Raw genomic sequence first — 20035 nt, 5'->3', positions numbered from 1 at the left:
CACCTTTTTGATTCACGGCAGCAGTGTGCCCTTAGCATATCCTCGATGACTTGATTGACTCGCTCCGTTTGGCCATCAGTTTGAGGATGGTAAGCTGTACTAAAACAGAGTTGAGTCCCAATGGCTTCAAAGATAGCTCTCCAGAAATGTGATGTGAAGAGAGAATCACGATCACTAATGATTCTTCTAGGTAACCCATGTAGCTTGAATATCTCCTTGATAAACAACCTTGCAATATCTGAGGCTTTATAGTTTGTCTTTACTGGAATAAGGTGTGCAACCTTAGTAAGCATGTCAACCACAACCATGATGGAGTTGTATCCCCCCTGAACTTGGGGTAGGCCAACAACAAAGTCCGTACTGATGAATTCCCATTTCATTTGGGGAATGAAAAGTGGTTGTAACTTTCCTGGCATTTTAACATGTTCGGCTTTGATACCTTGACAAGACAAACACTCAGTGACATATTTGAGAGCGTCACCTTTAAGCCTCTCCCAATGGTAGCTCTTCCTAACTGCATTGAGAGTCTTAGCATAGCCAGGATGTTGAGAAAGGGGAATCATGAGCTTCTTACAATATCTTATGCTTAAGTGACTGGCTTGCCGGTATACATACTCTCGTTCTATAGTAGACAAGTCCACTATTGATAGAGAATTCATGATACTTAGCCTGTAGCTTTTGGTCCTGGTCCTTGATAGGGATCTCCCTTAGCATCTTTTGATAGGACGGATCATGGCATGCTTCTTCTCTAGCTAGCTCAAGTATTGGGTTGTTTGGCATAGATACCTTTGTAGCTAGAGATCTAGCTGTTGATGGGTTTTGCAAGATTAGAGAATTAAGGAATGCCTTGCGACTGAGTGCATCAGCAACTACATTCTCCTTTCCAGGTCGATATTTGATTTCAAAATCATACTCCTCCAGCACTTCAATCCACCGACGTTGCCTCATGTTGAGCTCGTTCTGGGTAAAGATCCACTTGAGACTTTTATGATCAGTCACCAGAGTAAACTTGTTGCCCAACAGGTAGTGTCTCCAAAGCTTTAGAGCATGGATGACAACTAACAGTTCTAGATCATGGGTAGCATAATTCTTCTCATGGCTCTTCAATTTCCTTGAAGAGTATGCTACAGGATGACCTTCCTGCATGAGCACACATCCTAAGGCAAGCGTGCTAGCATCAGTTACTACCTCGAACTCCTTACTGAGGTCTGGAAGTTTTAGGATAGGTGCTGATACCAAACTTTGCTTCAATCTATCAAAGCTGGTTTGTTCGGCAGTTGACCATGCAATGGATGTTTGCTTCTTCAGTAAGTCCATCAGAGGTGCTGCAATTAAAGCATAGTTTTTTATGAAGACCCTATACCATCCTGTCAATCCAAGAAAACTGCGTATTTCTTTGACAGTTGTTGGTATTGGCCATTCTAGAACATCTTTGACTTTGGCCAGATCCACTGAGATTCCTTCCGCTGATACGATGAATCCCAAATATTCAATCTAACGTTTGAAGAATGCACACTTCTTCATCTTAGCATAGAGCTTATGTACTCTCATTGTCTCAAGGACAATCTGAAGTTGGGGTTCATTTAGAATAGGTGTCGTCGAAGAAGACGAGTACGAAGTCATCAAGATGTGGCCTAAAGATGTCCTGCATTAACCTGTTGAAGGTGGCAGGCACATTTGTGAGTCCAAATGACATAACTAGGAACTCAAAGTGCCCATATCTTGTGTTGAAGGCCGTCTTTGGGATATCTTCTTCCTTGATCCTTATCTGATAGTATCCAGACTTGAGATCAATCTTGGAGAAGATCTTCGCACTCTGAAGACGATCAAGAAGCTCATCTATTCTAGGAATAGGGTACTTGTTCTTGACAGTTGATTGATTCAACCCTCTATAATCAATACACAGTCGAAGCGTTCCATCTTTCTTTTTCTGGAACAGTACTGGAGCTCCCCATGGTGAACTGCTAGGACGGATGTAGCCCTGATCTAGTAGTTGCTTGAGTTGCTCCTTCAGCTCAATTGCTTCCAGGATGGACATTCTATAAGGTCTCTTTGCAATTGGAGCAACTCCTGGCACTAGCTTAATCTCATGATCCACTTCTCTTTGAAACAGGAGTTCTGTCAACTCTTCAGGAAATACGTCCGCGTATTCCTTTAGCCATGAAGGTCCTTCACTAGACTCCTGCTTCTGATCTAACTTATTGATCTTAATCAAGTAGACAGGTAGTCCCTTTCTAACTCCCTTTATAATCCGAGATGCTTTGGCCAATTGAATTTTTGGCTTTCCAGCCTCACCTTGAGTTGTGACCAATTCCCCTTCAGAATTCTGAAAGGAAATTTGGCCCTTTCCACAATGAATGTGGGCGTCATTAGGTTTGAGCCAATCCATTCCGAGTAGACACTCATGGATACCTAAGTTCATGACTCTGAATTTGACCGAAGTCGTCTTTCCTCCCAGAAAGAATTTCACCTTAGCAGTTTGTCTGGTACAAGTGACCTCACGACCATTTGCTAATTCCACAAGCAAGGTAGGTGCTTCTACAGTGGCTATTCCTAATCTTTTTGCACAAGCTAGTGAGATAAAGGAATGTGTACAGCCACAATCAATCAAGGTTTTGAAACCTTTACCTTGATAATCCGATGGCGTCTGAATCACCGAAAACTAACGATTCGGCCCTTTCTTGTGAAGAGCGGCATGGACTATCGCCCTTTCAAACTCTGCTTCCATGGTCGGATCTTCTTCTTCGCACATTTCCCTCTTGGCAACACAGGCAGTTCTTCCTCTGCCTCAGGTAGCGGCTCCCTGGCCACGACCAGTTCCTTGGAAAGGTGCTTGGCCATGTCCTCCTCCAAGCTTGGGACATTGCCTCTTGAAATGACCGGGCTCGTTGCAGTGGAAACAACAGAGGTTCCGGCCATTGCTTTGAGTAGAGACAAAGCTGTTGGCATTATTAGTCCTTGCTTTCTTTCTTTGTCCCCGATTCTGACCTTAAACTCTCTTCATTTGAGGCCTATATGCTCCTCTGTTCGGGTCATTATAAGACCAAGTTTTATTACCTCTTTGCCTAGCCTGCATCTCCTGAATTATAGGCGCAGCTCGAATGAGTGCGTCCTGAAGATCTGATGGGCGCATAGATTTGAGACGAGTATTCACTGGTGGGTTTAAGCACAAAATTTTGACACCTGCTGTGTCATGTCTATCTGTGGCGCATACTTAAGAAGTGAGACGAATTTAGAGTAGTATGCGTCAAGAGTGAGTCCCAGTTGTTTCAGCTCGTAGACCTCATTCATTTTCTGCGTGCGATACACATGTGGTAAGTATCTTCCTTGCACAGCTTTCTTCAGTTTTTCCCAGGTAACCGATCCTTCTGCGATCCCTTGATCTCTACACCATTGCTTCCACCAAAGCCTGGCTTCCCCGCTGAGCTTCAGCTTGGCGAGCATAGCTTGGTTGGCGGGTGCAGTACCGGCTGCTTCAAAGTAATCTTCCATAGATTCTATCCAAATCTCAGCATCCGCTTGGACAGTCCTACCTTTCCCGTCAAATTTTGGCGGCTTGATCTGCTTGAGAAGAAACTTCTTCTCCTAGATCATGGCGGTACTTGATGTAGGAGGCGAACTGGAAATCTGTACCTGGGGTTGTGCCTAAATAAAGGATTCTTAACGTTATAACTCGCTAATCGATATGATTTATATTTCATACCCAATTCAGCTATCAACCAAGAATCCTAGCCACTTAACTTTTTATCAATTCTCATAGACAAAACAGACATTGATAAAAAGAAGTCTTATTCCATTTATATGGGTCTAGCCCTTTTGGAGTACAATATTTCTTGGGATGGCAAAGCAACTGTTACATTTAGTTCGGGGAGAATAATGTTGTATTACATTTATCTATGGGAACTAGATAATAGTATGGTTTCGGGTCATGGATCTTCAGGAATTGGTAAGTCATTGGAAGATTAGGGTATCCTTTCCTTTGGAACCCATTCTTCTCATAGCGCCCCAACACCTTGATCCTGTCGGCGGGGATTAAACGGGTCACTTCCTCATATACATATGAGTTCAGCTCAACCCTCCGACCTCGAATATGAAAAGTTGAGTTTACATGAGCCTCCACAAAAATGAACAGCTTCACAATCTTCAGGTCTTCCAACCACTTGATTCTCTTTAGGTTGGTTCGAAGGTATGCAAACCAATAGGCAGCTATGTAGTAGATTCCTGAGTCACCCGTTCATCTTCGTTCCACGTACAAAGGTGATGGATTATAAATACGATCTAGGATGTTCATCATCTCAACCCTTTGTCAATAATCCGAGGAATGCATCGCGGTCATAAACATGACTCGGAACACTAAGAACCTGTTCCATACTTCATAATTCTGCAAAACAGCATCGAAAGTAAGGAAATATTCTGAATAGCAACATTTGCTTTACTTCTTCTTATTAAGAATTCTTAAAAACAAATCCTTTGTTGGTTCCTCGCTCTGATACCAACTGTAACGTGTCCACCTGTTCCCTTCAGGACGCGTCTTAGCAGTCCATCGGAAAGGAGGTCTAGAAAGCTCCGCCCGGCACTCCCATGGAATGTCACGGGATTTGCGATCTAGGACTTTCCGCGTCTGCCACGTAGCAGAAGTATTCTGGCTGTTCCCACTTGGGACCGACCTGAATCAAGGTTTTTCCCAATGGTCATTTCCTAAACGGCAACTAGCGTCGAACCCCAAGCGAACTACTTTACGCAAAAACGCCAGGGCCGAAGCGGATTCACGCTGCACTTGGTTCAAGGAGAATGGGAAACGAGAGGGATGCAAGGCTCGACCTCTCTGCCATAAGGCATAGTCCCATTCCGTTCCCCTAAAACAGCATAAATCCGGGATTATTATCACCTAGACTCTAGGTCAGCGCCCTTGCTATACATTTCCTTTGAAACGATCTCCTTGCTGTCTATTATGATAGAGAAAAGTTCCCGACCAACCGGGACCACCCATCCGTAGGACGGACCCATGGCCACATCCACCGCACTTTCCCCAGTTGTTTTAGTTATCTAATTACCAACCACATTTAGTTGGACATGCATCAAAAAGCTTCCTTAATTAGCCCGTTAGGTACTGGTTCCTTCATCCAATCTTAGCACTTAACACAGAAAAACAGTGTCAAACAAGTTCCTTTTCAACAGGTTATCATATTTATCTTTGGAATACATTTATAAAGTCCAGCCTGTAGGCTTATCCATAATCTGCCTGAAGGCTATCCAGCAATCCACAGGGATTACTAATCCAAGATTCCGCCTGTAGACTAGTATGCGGGGCTCGAGATCCAATCCCGAGTCACGTTGGCCTCTTGTGCAGGGCCCGGAAGATGAGGGATTTACAGCCAGAGTCCCCCTCCCTCTAGCACCCAAGCGTCCTCCTACTCTAAGTAGCGCTCAACGAAGAGACCTCGCGCGGCGGGTTCGGTCCACCTTCTCGGCACGGCTAACAACCCCCTTGGTTAGGGTCAGGCAGACAGTCGAGGGTAACTGAAGCTGCCTCTCCCTTCAGGCCTTTAACTTGAAGCATTAATTATCTTTTCATCCTTTAATTCCTTGAGCAAACAAAGCAAACAGTGCTCTTTAAACTGTTACAAGCACAATCATTTCTAGTGGTCGTTATTTGGCCAACTGCTAAGGAGTGAATCCTTCTCTCCGAATGCATCCAGCATTCGATCCGGGATCAATTGCAACTTGGCAAGATCCCCAAGGGATTGTTTGTTAACCCTTATGTTCTTGGGTTAGGGCTGTACCCTATTAACCCAACTTAACCAATACATTAACTTCCTGTAAAATATGTTGCTCCAAATTATTGACTGGTCCTTTGCTTCCAAGCAAATATCTAATTTCCTTATCTTGATCACTTTTTCCAAGAAAAGTACTATATAAACTTGCGCAAGAATCTGCCAATCTCATTCCGAGGAATTGGCCATTCTCGTATGATCAAACCACAAGATCATGCGACTCTGCAACTTGTTGCATAAGTGTCGCATCTAATCCATAGGACTATTTTACCCATCAAACGGCATCTTCTAATCACGGAATCATGATTAGATAGGAAACAGGGTTAGGATGTCTTCATATCCCATCCGTTCCTGATTGCACTAGGCTGACATCGTCGATCCTAGGGTTCCAACTCAATCCGAGTTTCATCTTTTTAATGAGCGATCCTTAGGGTAGAAACCCTAGATCGTTTCTTACAAGAATGTCCTATTGTCCCTACATTGAGTGAATGTGGGCAGGTCTTTAGGGTATGAGAGTTTCAACTTGGCAATAAGTGCGACTAGGTCACGTCCTCAACGTCCTAAACCCTAATTAGCATTTGGGATATGTTGCATCGATTTAACCATTTCTAAGCGAATCCATTGTAGTTTAGGTATTTTGGGTAATCCAGATTACTCGTCTTATGACGAGGACGAATTATTCCTAAAGATTTTGTCTTGATCGAAGAAGGGAAAACTAGTTGCGTTACGTCATAATTCATGTAAGCATGCAATTCATTTCCTCTAGATTTGCAATCCCTAACTTTTCTTGTTAAGACCAAGCACATGTTAAAATTCGCCTAGCTTCTATTGATCCTACTAAGACATGCCTTCACAATTCATGCCACTAAGCTTCTAGGGTTTTTGGTTACTACGAATCATGCAGCCTTTCCTAAACTACACCGCAATTAAAAGATATTTAGACCAATTTAAAACTAGAGTTATCCTACTTCATGCAACTCTAGAATCATTCCAAGCTTTGCAGATTCCTATGGTTGATAATCACTTTTTAATGAATCATTACAAAGAAAGATTCGTCTAATAATGCGACATGCGATTTAATCTTTCCATACATAGTTGAAGGTGTACTACAATAATTCCGAATTTGTAATGAAATCATTAGTTGTTCTAGATTCGTTACTTTGCAATGCACAGAAGCAACTTACTAAAAACGCATACACATCCTTCGTTCATTCCATTAAAAAAAATACAATTGTCCAATCTTCATTTGTGAGTTATTTCCTTTAAAATAGCCAATGTATTTCAATCGTAAAAGTGCATCCTAATTCCATAAATTATCCATGCATAATTGCAATATTTCGATGTAAACCAAAATTAGGAAGAAAACCTGGACTTGTGGGTTCGGTGAAATATCCACATGAATGTTAGAAGATGATCCTCCTGCGGTTGCGCCTTTTGCCTTTTTAGGGGCCATCGTGAATTCGACCTTCTTGCCTTGGCCGCAGTCTTACGATCTTGGCCCGTTCTCCCTTGTACGCGCGAATCCCTTTGAGGTACGGCTTCCTTGACCGAAGTACCGACTTGCGGAATTGGGCTTTGGAAGGCCTTAGGGTTTGGAGCTTTGGGCCTTCTTTCTTTTGGAAAAGAGGGATTCGTGAGTGGGTTCTTGCAAACGCCTTGCGGAAACGGAGGCTTGGGAGATTCTTCTCTTGAAATTCTAGCTAGGAAGGGTTGTATAGCTTTGCGGAAATGGGGATTTATAAACTTCCCCTTCCTTTCGTAGAGGTTCCGGGAATAAAATGGTCTTCACGGAAAGGGAGCTTAAGAAAAACCCCAGGGTAAAATGGCTTGTGGGAGTTACAATGGGAAGGAGGGCTTTTAATTGTGGAGGGTAGAGTGGACATGGGAAAGGGGTTAAAACCCGGCTAATATGGCTTTATGTGAGTCCACGGGAAGGGGCTTTAAAAGAAAGCCGAGGGGTAAAGTGGACTTAAGGAGATTCAGTGGGGAAAGGGGGCTTAAAACAGGCTAGTGTGGGAATCCACGGGAAGGGGTAAAATAGCTTTGTGGAATGCAAGGGGGGAAAGGGGGCTTAAATCCCCGGGTTTGTAAAAACCGCTTTGTAGGGTTAATGGAAAAGGGGGCTTAGAGAGCCCCCTTAGAAGCTTCCCAAGAAGCTTCTGGGGGGCGTGATAAAGACCACGTGGGCGAGTAGAAGGCCAATTTGTGGAAGGGCGGCGTCAGCAACAACCGGTAGGAATTCGTTTGGCAGCTAGGTGGCGGTGTTCAGCTCGACTGGCGGCTTCCACTCCTCCTCACGGCGCAGCAACATGGTGGCTCCACAGTCAGGCGTCCTTCTTCACGCTCAGAATCTACCACTCTCCTGTCAGCCTCACAACTCCCTCCTTTTCTTCCACCCCCCTACAGGGGGTTTATATAGTTGAAGGGAGAGGGACCTCCCCCGCCACGCGGCCTGATGCATGGACCGATACCCCCCCACGTCGTCCAGCTATGGTGCTGATGCACCCGCTCCTTACTCCCTCTCCTCCAGCACGGCCTTCAGCTGGGGGGAAAGAAGGGTTAATATTTAAAAAAATTTACCATAAATCTATCAATTATCCTCTTGACCTCCTCCCAAGAGGGGGTTCACATGTAGATATGCGGGTTTTTTTAAACCTCGGTCTCATTTGGCCAGTGGAGACTCATGATACGTTGTGTACCGTTTAAAGATCGCACCATCCGTAACTTCAATGCCGGCATTGTCATTTGCATGAGTCTCACACAGCTAGTAATATTTTCCAACAGAAATATTACAGTTTCTATGGGCCGAGGCAGTGGCTACAACAATCCACATCCTAAATCGATCTCCCACTTCGGCCGTTGACAGGATGACACCTTTTGACACTTACTTTGGGACTAAGCCTGATGTCTCTTATTTCAAGATCTTTGGGTGACACCTATGTGCACATCCCGAAGATATAGCGTGACAAATTTGAGGCGGCTTCCCGATGACAGGTCCTTGTTGGCTACAGCTCCCAATCCCAAGGTTATAGCTTGTATGATCCCGTAAAGCGAGATGTCTACACGAGCCGAGATGTGCGGTTCGTGGAAATTCCAGCCACAAAGGGGGGTGAGGAGCATCCCGTCCTTGAAGATCCAGGGGAGAGTTGGGCTCCCAAGACAGTTCCTTTGGAGCCAAAGCTGCTTGATGGAGATTCTTTTTCACATTCCGAGTCTTCTCTTCCACCAGCTGTCACGGGGACGTAAAATTTTGAGATGCTTTAATCTTGCTAGTAACATTTGATTAAGTTTGTAATCAAATGTGCAAGGTTGTTTAGCACATGTGATGCACATGGCAGTTATTTCATGGGAACGGGCCAAGGACCCCGAGGATGCACTGGGTGTTAAAGATAAAAGTTGTGATAAGTTATGCCAATTGGGTTTTGGTGGTCAGTTGGTGCGAGGTTGGACCCTAGGACAATTGTTTGGCCATTAAGTGTCAATGGTGACACTAGGGACTAGCATTAATTAATTAATTAATGCTAGTCTAAGGGTCAACAGAGGTTGGAAACTACTCCAAGTTGCAAATGGCCTAGCCAATTTCATTACAAATGGGCATGTTTAATTTTGGGCAGGGTCAAAAAGGCTGAAATTAATTTTCAGAATTAATTAATTCTGAAAAATTAATTTAATGACTGAAAATGCATTAGGAAGGCTGCCACTTGGCAAAACTTTCCCATGCAACTAGGGAGAAGGCTGTTGGAGAGTGGTGGAAGCTGATTTGCAGCCATTCTGAGCTTGGTGGAGGGAGAGGAGGTGATCAGATTTGGCTTTGAGAGGCGGCGACGACTGATCGCGCACCGTGACAGGACAGGGGACAGTAGGTTCTCTCTTCCGCCTCAAGAGAGGCGGCGATAGGAGAGGAGGGCTCGCTAGCCGAGCTAGTGTTTTACCCCCCTTTTGAAGCTATTGGTGCCATCAGATTTATCATCAGAGCTACGAATCAAAATATACATTTCAGCTGATTTTCTCTCTCTCTACAGCATTCTCTCATCTCCTCCAGTCTATGCTCAAGCATTCTCAGTAATTCTCAGCCATTGGTAGCAGAGTACAGCCAAATTTGGTGGACAGCAAAGAGTTTACTACTGTAAACCCTAAATTACAGCAGTAATTAGGGTTTAGCAGTCACCTTGGGACCTGTGCCATCAGTCAAAGGCATTGTACACCGAAATCAGCACCGAAAATTCGTGGAATTGTGAGGATTTCAGATGCCAGCCCATCTATTGTGAATTTGGGGCAGCATTTGACCAGTTGGGGTTCCATTAGAGCAAGTCCTAGGTGAAAATCAAGGGGCAATTTGCTCGAATGCTTTGCTGATTATTGGAACAGCAAGGGGGCTTTGAATCAGCCAAGGAGATCGTGAAATCTCGGCTTGTAATTTATCCATCAGCAATTGAAATTGAAGAAATACCGATAGGGGTGCCAATTTTGGGGCCAACAGGGTGTCCACTGTCCAAGTTTATGAAGGTAAAGTGAGCATTTCAGTTTATGTTCATTTGCTAATTGCTGTAATTAAGTGCTTAATCAGGTTAAACCACCCTATCCGAGAAGGAAGGCTGGTTTCACCAGCCACCCACCCCAGTGAGAATCCTGCCAATAGATGTACCCGAGTCTTCAATAGATGGCAAGTCCCGAGGAGAGATCCGACCTCCTCCTCATTAAGCCCGTGACACACTCCGTGATTCAGGGATTGAGAGGGTCCCTCAGGAGTGGGAACCGTAGGATGGACTGCGGAGGTCATGGAGCCACCATGTTTGCTCTAACTACTGTTTGATGTCTTGTGTTATACAAGATAGAGAGCCTATATCAATGGAGGCTTTATAGTCTGATCATTGGCGGAAGGCAATGAAAGCCGAGTTGCGAGGGAGCTCGTACTTCATGTTGATCGTAGATGACTACAGCAGGATGACATGGGCCTATTTCTTGGCGTTGAAGTCAGAAGCTTTCTCCCACTTCAAGGATTGGCTTCTCTTTGAGGAGAACCGATCAAGCCGGAGATTGAAGACCTTGCAATCCGACAAGGGTGGTGAATTTGTTTCTAATGAGTTTGCTCGTTTTTGTGCAGATAAAGGTAAGCACCGACAGACACCTCAGTTTCTGTGGGCCGAGGCTGTGGCTACTGCAGTCCACATCCTTAACCGATCCCCCACTTTGGCCGTTGATGGGATGACACCTTTTGAGGCTTACTTTGGGACTAAGCCCGATGTTTCTTATTTTAGGATTTTTGGGTGTGATGCCTATGTTCACATTCCCAAGGCTCATCGTGATAAATTTAAAGCAGCTTCCCGAAGACAGGTATTTGTTGGCTACAGCTCCCAGTCCCAAGGCTATCGTTTGTATGATCCCGTCAAGCAGGATGTGTACACCAGTCGAGATGCGCCGTTTGTGGAGGTTCCGGCCATAGCAGCGGGTGAGGAGCATCCCGTTCTTGGAGATCCAGGGGAGAGTTGGGCTCCCGCAACAGTTCCTTTGGAGCCCGCGCCTTTTGATTCTGATTCTGTTTCTGATACAGAGTCTACTGTTCCACCGGTCACCCCCGAGGAGTTACCACCGGTGGATATCCCAGAGTCTTCAGCTGATAGAGAGAGACGAGGAGAGGTCCAGCCTCCTCCTCGTTGGGCCCGTGACACACTCCGTGATTCAGGGATCGAGGGGGTTCCTGAGGAGTGGGGACCGCAGGATGGTCCGCAGCGGTCACGGCGGCACCAGGCACATTCTTCAGAGCTTGTTTGCTCTAACTATTGTTTGATGACCCGTGTTATGCAGGATCGAGAGCCCACCTCCGTGAAGGAGGCTTTACAGTCCGCACCATGGAAGAAAGCTATGGAAGCCGAGTTGGAGGCTATTGAGAGGAATGGCACTTGGTCACTCGTGCCACGCCCCTCGAATAAGAAGGTGATTGGCGTCAAATGGGTCTTCAAGACCAAGTACCTTAGTGATGGTTCTTTGGACAAGCACAAGGCTTGCCTTGTTGCTAAAGGTTTTGCACAGCGCCCAGGGATTGATTGTCATGACACTTTTGCCCCCAGTGCTCGTATGGCGATTATTCGAGCTGTTCTTGCCTTGGCTGGCCATAGGAGATGGCCTGTCTACTAGTTGGATGTGAAGTCGACCTTCCTCAATGGTGATCTGAAGAAGGAGATCTACGTAGAGCAGCCTCCTGGCTTTGAATCTTCAGATGGGAAAGCCTACAGGTTGAAGAAGGCCTTGTATGGCCTCAAGCAGGCTCCGCGTGCATGGAACGAGAAGATTGATTCGTTCCTTCAGTCACAGTTGGGATATCGGCGTTCTAAGGCCGATCCGCAGCTTTATGTACACACTTCCGAGGCTGGTTGTGTGCTTTTTGTGTTGTATGTTGATGATTTGATTGTCACAGGTGATCATGCACAGAAGGTCAAAGAGACGAAGGCAGCTTTACATCGGACGTTCGAGATGACGGACTTGGGTCTACTCCATTTCTTTTTGGGCCATGAGATTTATCAGTCTCAGAGAGGGATCTTCATCTCTCAGCAGAGATATGTACAGGAACTCTTGGTTTCTTTTGTGATGGAGGATTGTCGGCCCCTTTCTACTCCTATGGATCCGAACTGGAAGGCCACTTCCTATTCAGCTTCTCCCATGGCGGATGCTTCCTGCTATCGTCAGTTGATTGGATCATTGATTTGGCTCCTCAACACTCGTGTTGATCTGTGTTTTGCTGTTGGGCTCTTGGCAGGGTTCATAAGTGAACCTCAGACGGTGCATTGGCAGGCTGCCCAGAGGATACTTCGGTATTTGAGGGGGACATCTGATTTAGGGATTCACTATCCAGCAGGCACAGGTGGTTCAGATCTTGTACTTGCAGGTTGGAGCGACTCGGATTGGGCCGGTGATGTGGACCACAGGCGATCTACTACAGGTTACTGTTTTACCTTGGGTGCAGATGTTATCTCATGGAGTAGCAAGAAGCAGCCCACGGTAGCCCTTTCGTCTACTGAAGCGGAGTATCGGGCCGCGTCTTCCACCACATGTGAGGCTGTGTGGCTTCGGAGATTGTTGGAGGAGCTTGGCTGCCCCCAGACTCGTCCTACTTTGCTGCAATGCGACAATGAGAGTTGCATTGCCTTGGCACGGAATCCTGTTTTTCATGCCCGGACGAAGCACATAGAGACCCAGTACCACTTTATCAGATAGAAGCTTCTGGATGAGACCATCACTGTGGAGTACTGCAAGACGGAGGACAATCTTGCAGATTTGTTTACGAAGGCGCTTCCCCAAGCTTTACTTCGGAGACATGCCAGATCCCTCAGGCTTCTGCCCCGCCCAAGCTCTAAGAGGGGGTGTTAGCGATCAGATCCTGTCCAGGTGCAGTCGGACTGCCACGTGGCAGTCCGACCTGATTCTGCATCAGTCAGCTGCATTTAATGCAGCCGACCTGTCTATTTCTGGCGCCCAGATCCTGGCTATTTATAGCCGATTTTTCTAGCAGTCTGATACATTCTTCTACTCGCAGATTACAGGCTGGAGGCTCGCGCAGATTCCGTCTCTGTTCGCAGATTTTAGACAGGAGATCGTGCAGACTGCAGCGGACTTCGAGGTGAACAGCAGGTTGCATCGTCGAGGTGGAGACACGCAGTCCAGCGCACTGCGCCCGTGTATATATCTGCATATCTTTGTATACAGCACACTTTATACAGCAGATCTTCATCTTCCACTGTCTCTTTCTCTCTCTTCTCTCTCTCTGCGTTCTCTCTCTCAATCCTACGCTTCCGCACTGCTGCACTCTGACATTTTCATCTCTCAGTAGAGATATGTACAGGAGCTCTTGATGACTTTTGAGATGGAGAATAGTTGGTCCATTTCTACTCCTATGGATCCGAACTGGAAGGCCACTTCATATGCAAATTCTCCTTTGGCGGATGCTACTCGCTACCGTGTCAATTGATTGGATCATTGATTTGGCTCCTCAACAGACGGGTCGATCTATGTTTTGCTATAGGTCTCTTGGCTGGGTTCATGAGTGCGCCTAACCAGGTGCATTGGCAGGCTGCGGTATCTGAGAGGGACCTCCAACTTAGGGATTCATTATCCAATAGGTGCAAGTGCTTTTGATCTTGTTCTTGCAAGTTGAAGTGATTCAGATTGGACTGGCGATGTGAATCAACTGCGGTCTACTACAGGTTATTGTTTTGCCTTGGGTGCTGGTGCTATCTCTTGGAGTAGCAAGAAGCAGCCCACGGTAGCCCTATCTTCCACTGAGGCAAAGTATCGGGCTGCGTCTTCTACCACATGTGAGGCTATGTGGCTTCGGCGGTTGTTGAAGCTTGGCTGCCCCCAAACTCATCCTACTATCTTGCAGTGTGACAATGACAATTGCATTGCCTTGGCACGGAATCCCGTATTCCATGCCCGGACGAAGCACATAGAGATCCAATATCACTTCATCAGGGAGAAGCTTTTGGATGCGACCATTGACGTGGAGTACTGTAAGACTGAACACAATCTTGCAAATTTGTTTATGAAGGCATTTCCCCAGGCTTTACTTCATCGACATTCCAGATCCCTACATCTCCTGCCTTGTCCAGGATCTGAGAGAGGGTATTAAGAGTCATCTTCTACCATGTCAGCATTGCCACATGGCGGTATTGCCACGTGGCTTGCAGTCGGACAATCCGCGACTGCAGTCGGCTGCATTTACCTATTTTTGGCATTTTCTCATGCATTCTTTTCAGCCTTTTTAAGGCTGAGTTTCTAGCAAACTTACACACTTGTATCTGACAGATTTCATCCTGCTGGTGACGGAGACAGCACTTGAGGCTGACGGAGATCAAGGTCCTCAAGGCAGAGACATACGCAGATATTCTCTCTGCACCCGTGTATAATTTTGCATCCTTATACAGCATTCTTCACTACAGATTTTCTGTGTTTCACTCTCTCTTTCTCTCTCTCTTCTCTCTTTGTTTACTCTTTGTCACGGTCATTCGCTTCCGCATTGCTTCACTCTGACACCATGCCCCTGCTACCACCTACTCAAACTCCTCACCCACGAGCACGCTGGCTACAAGTGTCACGAGTATCTGTTGCTATAAGCTCCCTATAGAGCTCTGCAAAAATCTTCTTCTCCTCGTCCACCTCCTAATATATACTGAGAAAAGTGTCGCCCATCAACTTGAATGTATCAACATTCACCTATATAATGCACATAAGATTGTAAATGCTTAAGTCTAAATTGTAAAGTATAAACTTCGAAGTTCCACGTTTTAAAACAATAAATTTTAAAGTTTATGATTAAGTGTTTAAACTTTACCTACTTCGGACTACCCATGCTCATCATAGCTCTCATCATGCATAAGTTAGTGCAGCAATAGACTAGCTGCTCTAATAACTGTTGTGTGCTAAGTCGATTGTGAATCTTTATGTGAATGAGAGAATAGGTACTCCCGTTTCTCTCACATGCACCCGAAGAGCAATCCTGGGCAAGGACCCTCGTGGCTAAGGGCTGAAGGGTCTCCAATGCATATCCAAAGTTTTGCCACCAAAATAAAAGCTTCACAAGGGACTCTCTCCTCCAACAAGTGGGAGAAGCAAAAGCCACACGCCCGCTCTGATTTGCATAGCATCCTAGCTCCTCTAGCACTGCATTGTGGTCATCCAGAGGGACCACACAAGTTAAATAAGCAAGCTGATCCGAACAGAGCTCTCTATCATCCATGATTGCCGGTGACTTGTAAGTCGGATGTACCAATGCAGAAAAACCATGGATGGGCTTATGTATCCATGCCCATCTCCTCTCTACTATCTCTAAAACATGTGCATGTTGTGTCTCTGTGATCACTGTACAAGCACATGCCTCCACCAATGCTGCTCTAAAGAAGTAAATGAGAAGACCCATGGTGGACCCCTCGCAAGCACTCATATGTGAAACCCTATAAAAGGGAGTCACGACAATTACAACGGCATGGACTTTCTATCAAAACTGCTCATTAAGGCACAAGCGCTTCATGGCTTTGGCCTCATCTATCTCATGCTCATCCCGCTTATTCCATAGAGTAGACATCACTTTCTAGCGCAAGGCAGCGGACCGCACCTCATAAAGACGCTCCAACAATAACCACATGTAAGTAAACCGAATTGAAGAAGGCTTCTTCAACTCCAGTGTATTATGCTTATGATGCATCGCAAGCATCTTTACCTTTACCGTGAAGAATATGACAACTAATATAGCTTTGCGGACTACCCTCTTCAACCACTTGAACTTCCCAATGTCCTCCATGAGCAAGTCCAAACAATGACTTGCACATGGAGTCCACACAATCAAGGGAAACTCCGCCTCAAGCAAACCGCCCATGCACCGACAATTCGATGCATTGTCAATAACAACTTGTACCACATTCGAGGAGTCCACCGACAACCACAATTTACAAATTACAAGTAACAATACTTAGAGGTTAGAGAGAGAACAAGAGAGTTGAGCCTTTTAAGTTTTAAATTTCAAGATTCAAGAATGAAGAGAGATGGGGGTTAGAGCCTGTGGGGAAAGAGAGAATCAAGATAGATATTAGAGAGAAATTAGAATAGGAAGATAGATAGTTATGCATAAATTAATTATCATAATGCAAGAAAGTAAAACAAATTTAAAAGGCAATGTATACCTCAATGATAGCTTGTCAAATGTGGCGGTAGATGAATACACCCGTCATTTTTCTCCCCCTCTTGCCGGTATCTACGGCCTGCAAAAAGTAAGTATCGAGTGGACATAAGACAAATATGTTGATAATGCCCCATTTCTTACAATCACTCTATCCATCCATGAGAATGGAGCAACCATATTTTATCTATACGGCCCGAATAGGATCAAGGGCTCTATCAATCCTCTCCTTCTCTTCATCAATCTTTTTCGTCCTCATGTCGTTGTATGTGACACCGGTCTATCCTTCATATGGACCCACATTGGCAATGGCTTTTACTATCTTCTTCCATTGCTCTTGCTTTAGGACATTGAATGCAAGATTGCACTCAATCACCGTGTATGTAATTTCAATGTCCGCAAGTCGCTGCCTTTCTCTAAGAAAGGCAACTGATCCACGCATATGATCGAGAGCTTGAGAGAGAGAGAGGATTGTCTCTCAAGTGCTGCACGAGCCTCCTCTCTTTGTCTTTTACCGGAGCCAGATGTGGATATGGAGCCTCCATCACTAATGGTAGAGGCCTCTCCTGCATCAGTTGAAGATATACCCACATTTGATGCTTCCTCATTAGTAGGCACAAGAGTTGGTGCCAATCAGCCATTTCCTCCTCCTCTTGTGGATCCCCCTCTCATCTTGGCAAGAATCCCATCCGTAATGTTTTGAGGAATCTCCTTGCATGGAGCAACTTGCCCCCTTGTCTTGGAAAGATATTAGAGAAGCCGGGTTGCACCACTTGTATAGTACTTTCTCCCATACTTGCATGTCCAATGGTGGGAGTTGGACTTCTCTGTGTCCCTCTCCACATGGATTGTGTGCAAATTGAAGGCCCCGTGCTTCTCACGAGTCATGGTGCCGATGACGAATGGAGAGGCCCACAGGAGAGAGAGATGCTTGAGTCTTGACTCTTGAAACTTAAAAGTTCAAAGAGAGGGAGTGGGTCGGGGTAAAGTTGAAAGAGCAAGAGTGAGAGAGAGGAATGGGAGATGAGAATGGCAAATGCTTTGATAGGATGCAAGAAAGAGGGAATGGGAGATGAGAATGACAAATCACATATCAATTCAAGATCCAGTAACAGGAGATGAGAATGGCAAATTCTTGCTAAATTGGTGTGGAAGCCTTTGGACAAGTCATGGATCACTCTCCATCCCATACATAGCTCCCCAATTGGCTTCACTCTACCTTGCGCGTTGACATCTTGCAAATTCCAAAGGTATTATGGAAATCACAAGCTAACCTAGTCAGTATCTTAGATGCCATGCCTTGGACATTAGACCTTAGACTACAACCATTCTAGACGTAAGCCCACATAGCAAGAGCTCAATCAGAGTCACTCGTGATATGGAACAAGGATAGTTCCACCAAAGTTCAGCACCATTGTGGTAGGGGACAGCCAGCTCCCTCGCAACCCCAGTTGAGAGAGAGCACCCTCTAGAGGGGCCACTCATTTGCATGGCCCCAATTGTGACAGCCTCCTTCCAAGCACACGTGTCATTACCCTTGCAAGTTACACTTATCTTGTTCCTCCGTTGTTTTGGTGTGAATGCTCCCTTATCCACCGACACTTTCTACCTTCTATTCGGAGAAGAGTTTTTTTCCATGTGAACACCCTCTTTGGGTGTAATATTGTACTTTCATGTGTCATTCTCACATTAGTGAATGTGACCTTCCAACAATCTCTTTTCTTCTCTCAATGTTCACTGTTCAATGTGAGTGAGTGCGCACGTGTGGAGAGACTTCAACTAAGATCCTAACATTTTATGCCTAAAAATACAATAACCAGAAATGTGTAACTATGTCTCTAGGCCGCCAATATGCATTTGACAATCAATTATCCTCAAATTTGATTTTCGTTCAAATGAGACTCCATGTTCTGTGATTATCGATCACCCTTATGGACCTCATGCATTTGATCTCAAGCTTAATTAAGCGAGGTTGTCCGTGTAACAAAATAACTGCTTGTAATATGAGCTTGCCTGTAGGAAGGAGGATTGTGAGGCCAATTGGTTGGATTTCTTCTCGATAGAGGGAGGGTATGATGGTCAAAGTAATCTCTCCAATCCAAAATCTGCTCCTCCTTGACAAGCATGCGGCTTCCATAGCCCTCAGCGGCCAATACTCCAGGCTTACAGGCATACAGGTGTTTCTGATCCGAAGGCAAAGCGAAGAACTGTGCGCCAAGAGACATCATGCGGCGCAGGAGCTCGGGAGGGACGCCATGATTGATGACCTGGAAGGAGCCCCATTGGGAGCAGGCGTCCCGCACCTGCTGCTGAAGGAGAAGGGGGGACGATCGATCGAGCGCAAGGTCGATGAGAGGGACGCTGAGGCCGGCCGAGTATGAATCATGCGCCACACGAGGCCTCTCCTGCGGGGGGCGAACGTACGCGCCTGGGATCTCCCTGATGCCCTTCTGTGACAAGGCTTGCACTGACAAGTGGGGCTCCATCAGAAAAAAGAATTTTCTGGTTACTGAATAATAAATAATTTCAGGAGCCCATGCAAAAACCTTCAACCTTAGCCAATGAGGTCACAGCCCAGTCAAGTGTTGTGCTTCTCCAATGGCACCAATCTATCCACATCTAAAAACCTTCAACCTAATTCTTTTTTGGGTTTGGAATGTTTCGGCGAGATGATTTGGCTGATGAGTGAGGCACCTCTACCACGCATGGGTAAACACTAGGCAAGAAGCCCTGTATGTGCCTATCCTCCCATCGTATTGCATGCATGCAAAATAAGAGGCACGAAAAATATATGCTTTCTCATGAATGGATCACTACTAAAGCCCAAAACTTCAATAATGGAGACATGGAGTGGAGTATTATGTAGATCATGCCAAAGCTAAGAAAGATCAACTTGGAAGTTGTCTTTTGCACCTTGACTATCAACACACACAAAATGGCTAAAGTTGAGTGAAACATCATTGATAAAGGTGACAAGCAGGTATACAAAACTACTATTTCTCACCCCATTAAGTCTATCTATTTTAGGTATTTTAAATTTTTGACATCTAGAGTCTTCCTTTACTTCATGGGCTAAGTTCCCACAAAGGATGAGTCTATCATATGGTTTAATAGTACCTATCAAGCGCATTGTAGCCTATGTTGATGCAAGTTTATTGGCAAAGGTATTTTCATGTGCTAGTGGGTCCTTTTCTCCAAAGGAACTAGATCCTCTTCTTACTCAATTAGATTTACGGGTAACTTTGTGCATGTGTTATCCTAATCATCTAGGTTTTCTCCTATAAAATCCTTGTGATCAGAGTGTTCTATATGGCTATCCTTGTGATCTAAGTGCTGTATATGGCTATCCTAACTAGTGCTTTAGGCAAACTAGTTAATGCCCTAACTAGTGCTTTAGGCAAAGTTTTGTACATCTCGTCACTTGGTGGAGCCCCCTAAGATTTTGAGATTCAGGATGCAAGAGGCTTGAAAGTCATTTGTGATATCCATTTCTCCCTTTTCCCTAGTGCATGCTACCTCTACCATAAGTCAGGCCTTTTTGCTTGCCAATCTCTAAAGAATGCAAAGAAAGAGCATGCTAAAAAGAAAGTTGGGG

The 20035-nt window shown here is 45.3% G+C and overlaps 1 protein-coding gene across 1 annotated transcript in view; it reads right to left on the bottom strand.

The window, feature by feature from the left end:
• The window catches only part of LOC148018983 (2-oxoglutarate (2OG) and Fe(II)-dependent oxygenase superfamily protein), a 56284-nt gene extending 37257 nt beyond the window's left edge, over positions 1–19027 (bottom strand). The window contains exon 1 of the mRNA XM_087701493.1: positions 18454–19027. Coding sequence (XP_087557619.1) covers positions 18454–18926 — 473 coding nt within the window. The 5' untranslated portion in view covers positions 18927–19027. The remainder of the gene's footprint in view (positions 1–18453) is intronic.
• Positions 19028–20035: the final 1008 nt, after the last annotated feature.

The sequence above is a fragment of the Lygodium microphyllum genome, chromosome 20, assembly GCF_053477565.2.
Source record: "Lygodium microphyllum isolate KBCC chromosome 20, Lygodium_microphyllum_v1.1.10, whole genome shotgun sequence".
Classification (NCBI taxonomy): Eukaryota; Viridiplantae; Streptophyta; class Polypodiopsida; order Schizaeales; family Lygodiaceae; genus Lygodium; species Lygodium microphyllum.
The sequence above is the reverse complement of the archived record's forward strand: the minus strand, read 5'-3'. Positions and strand labels throughout refer to the sequence as shown.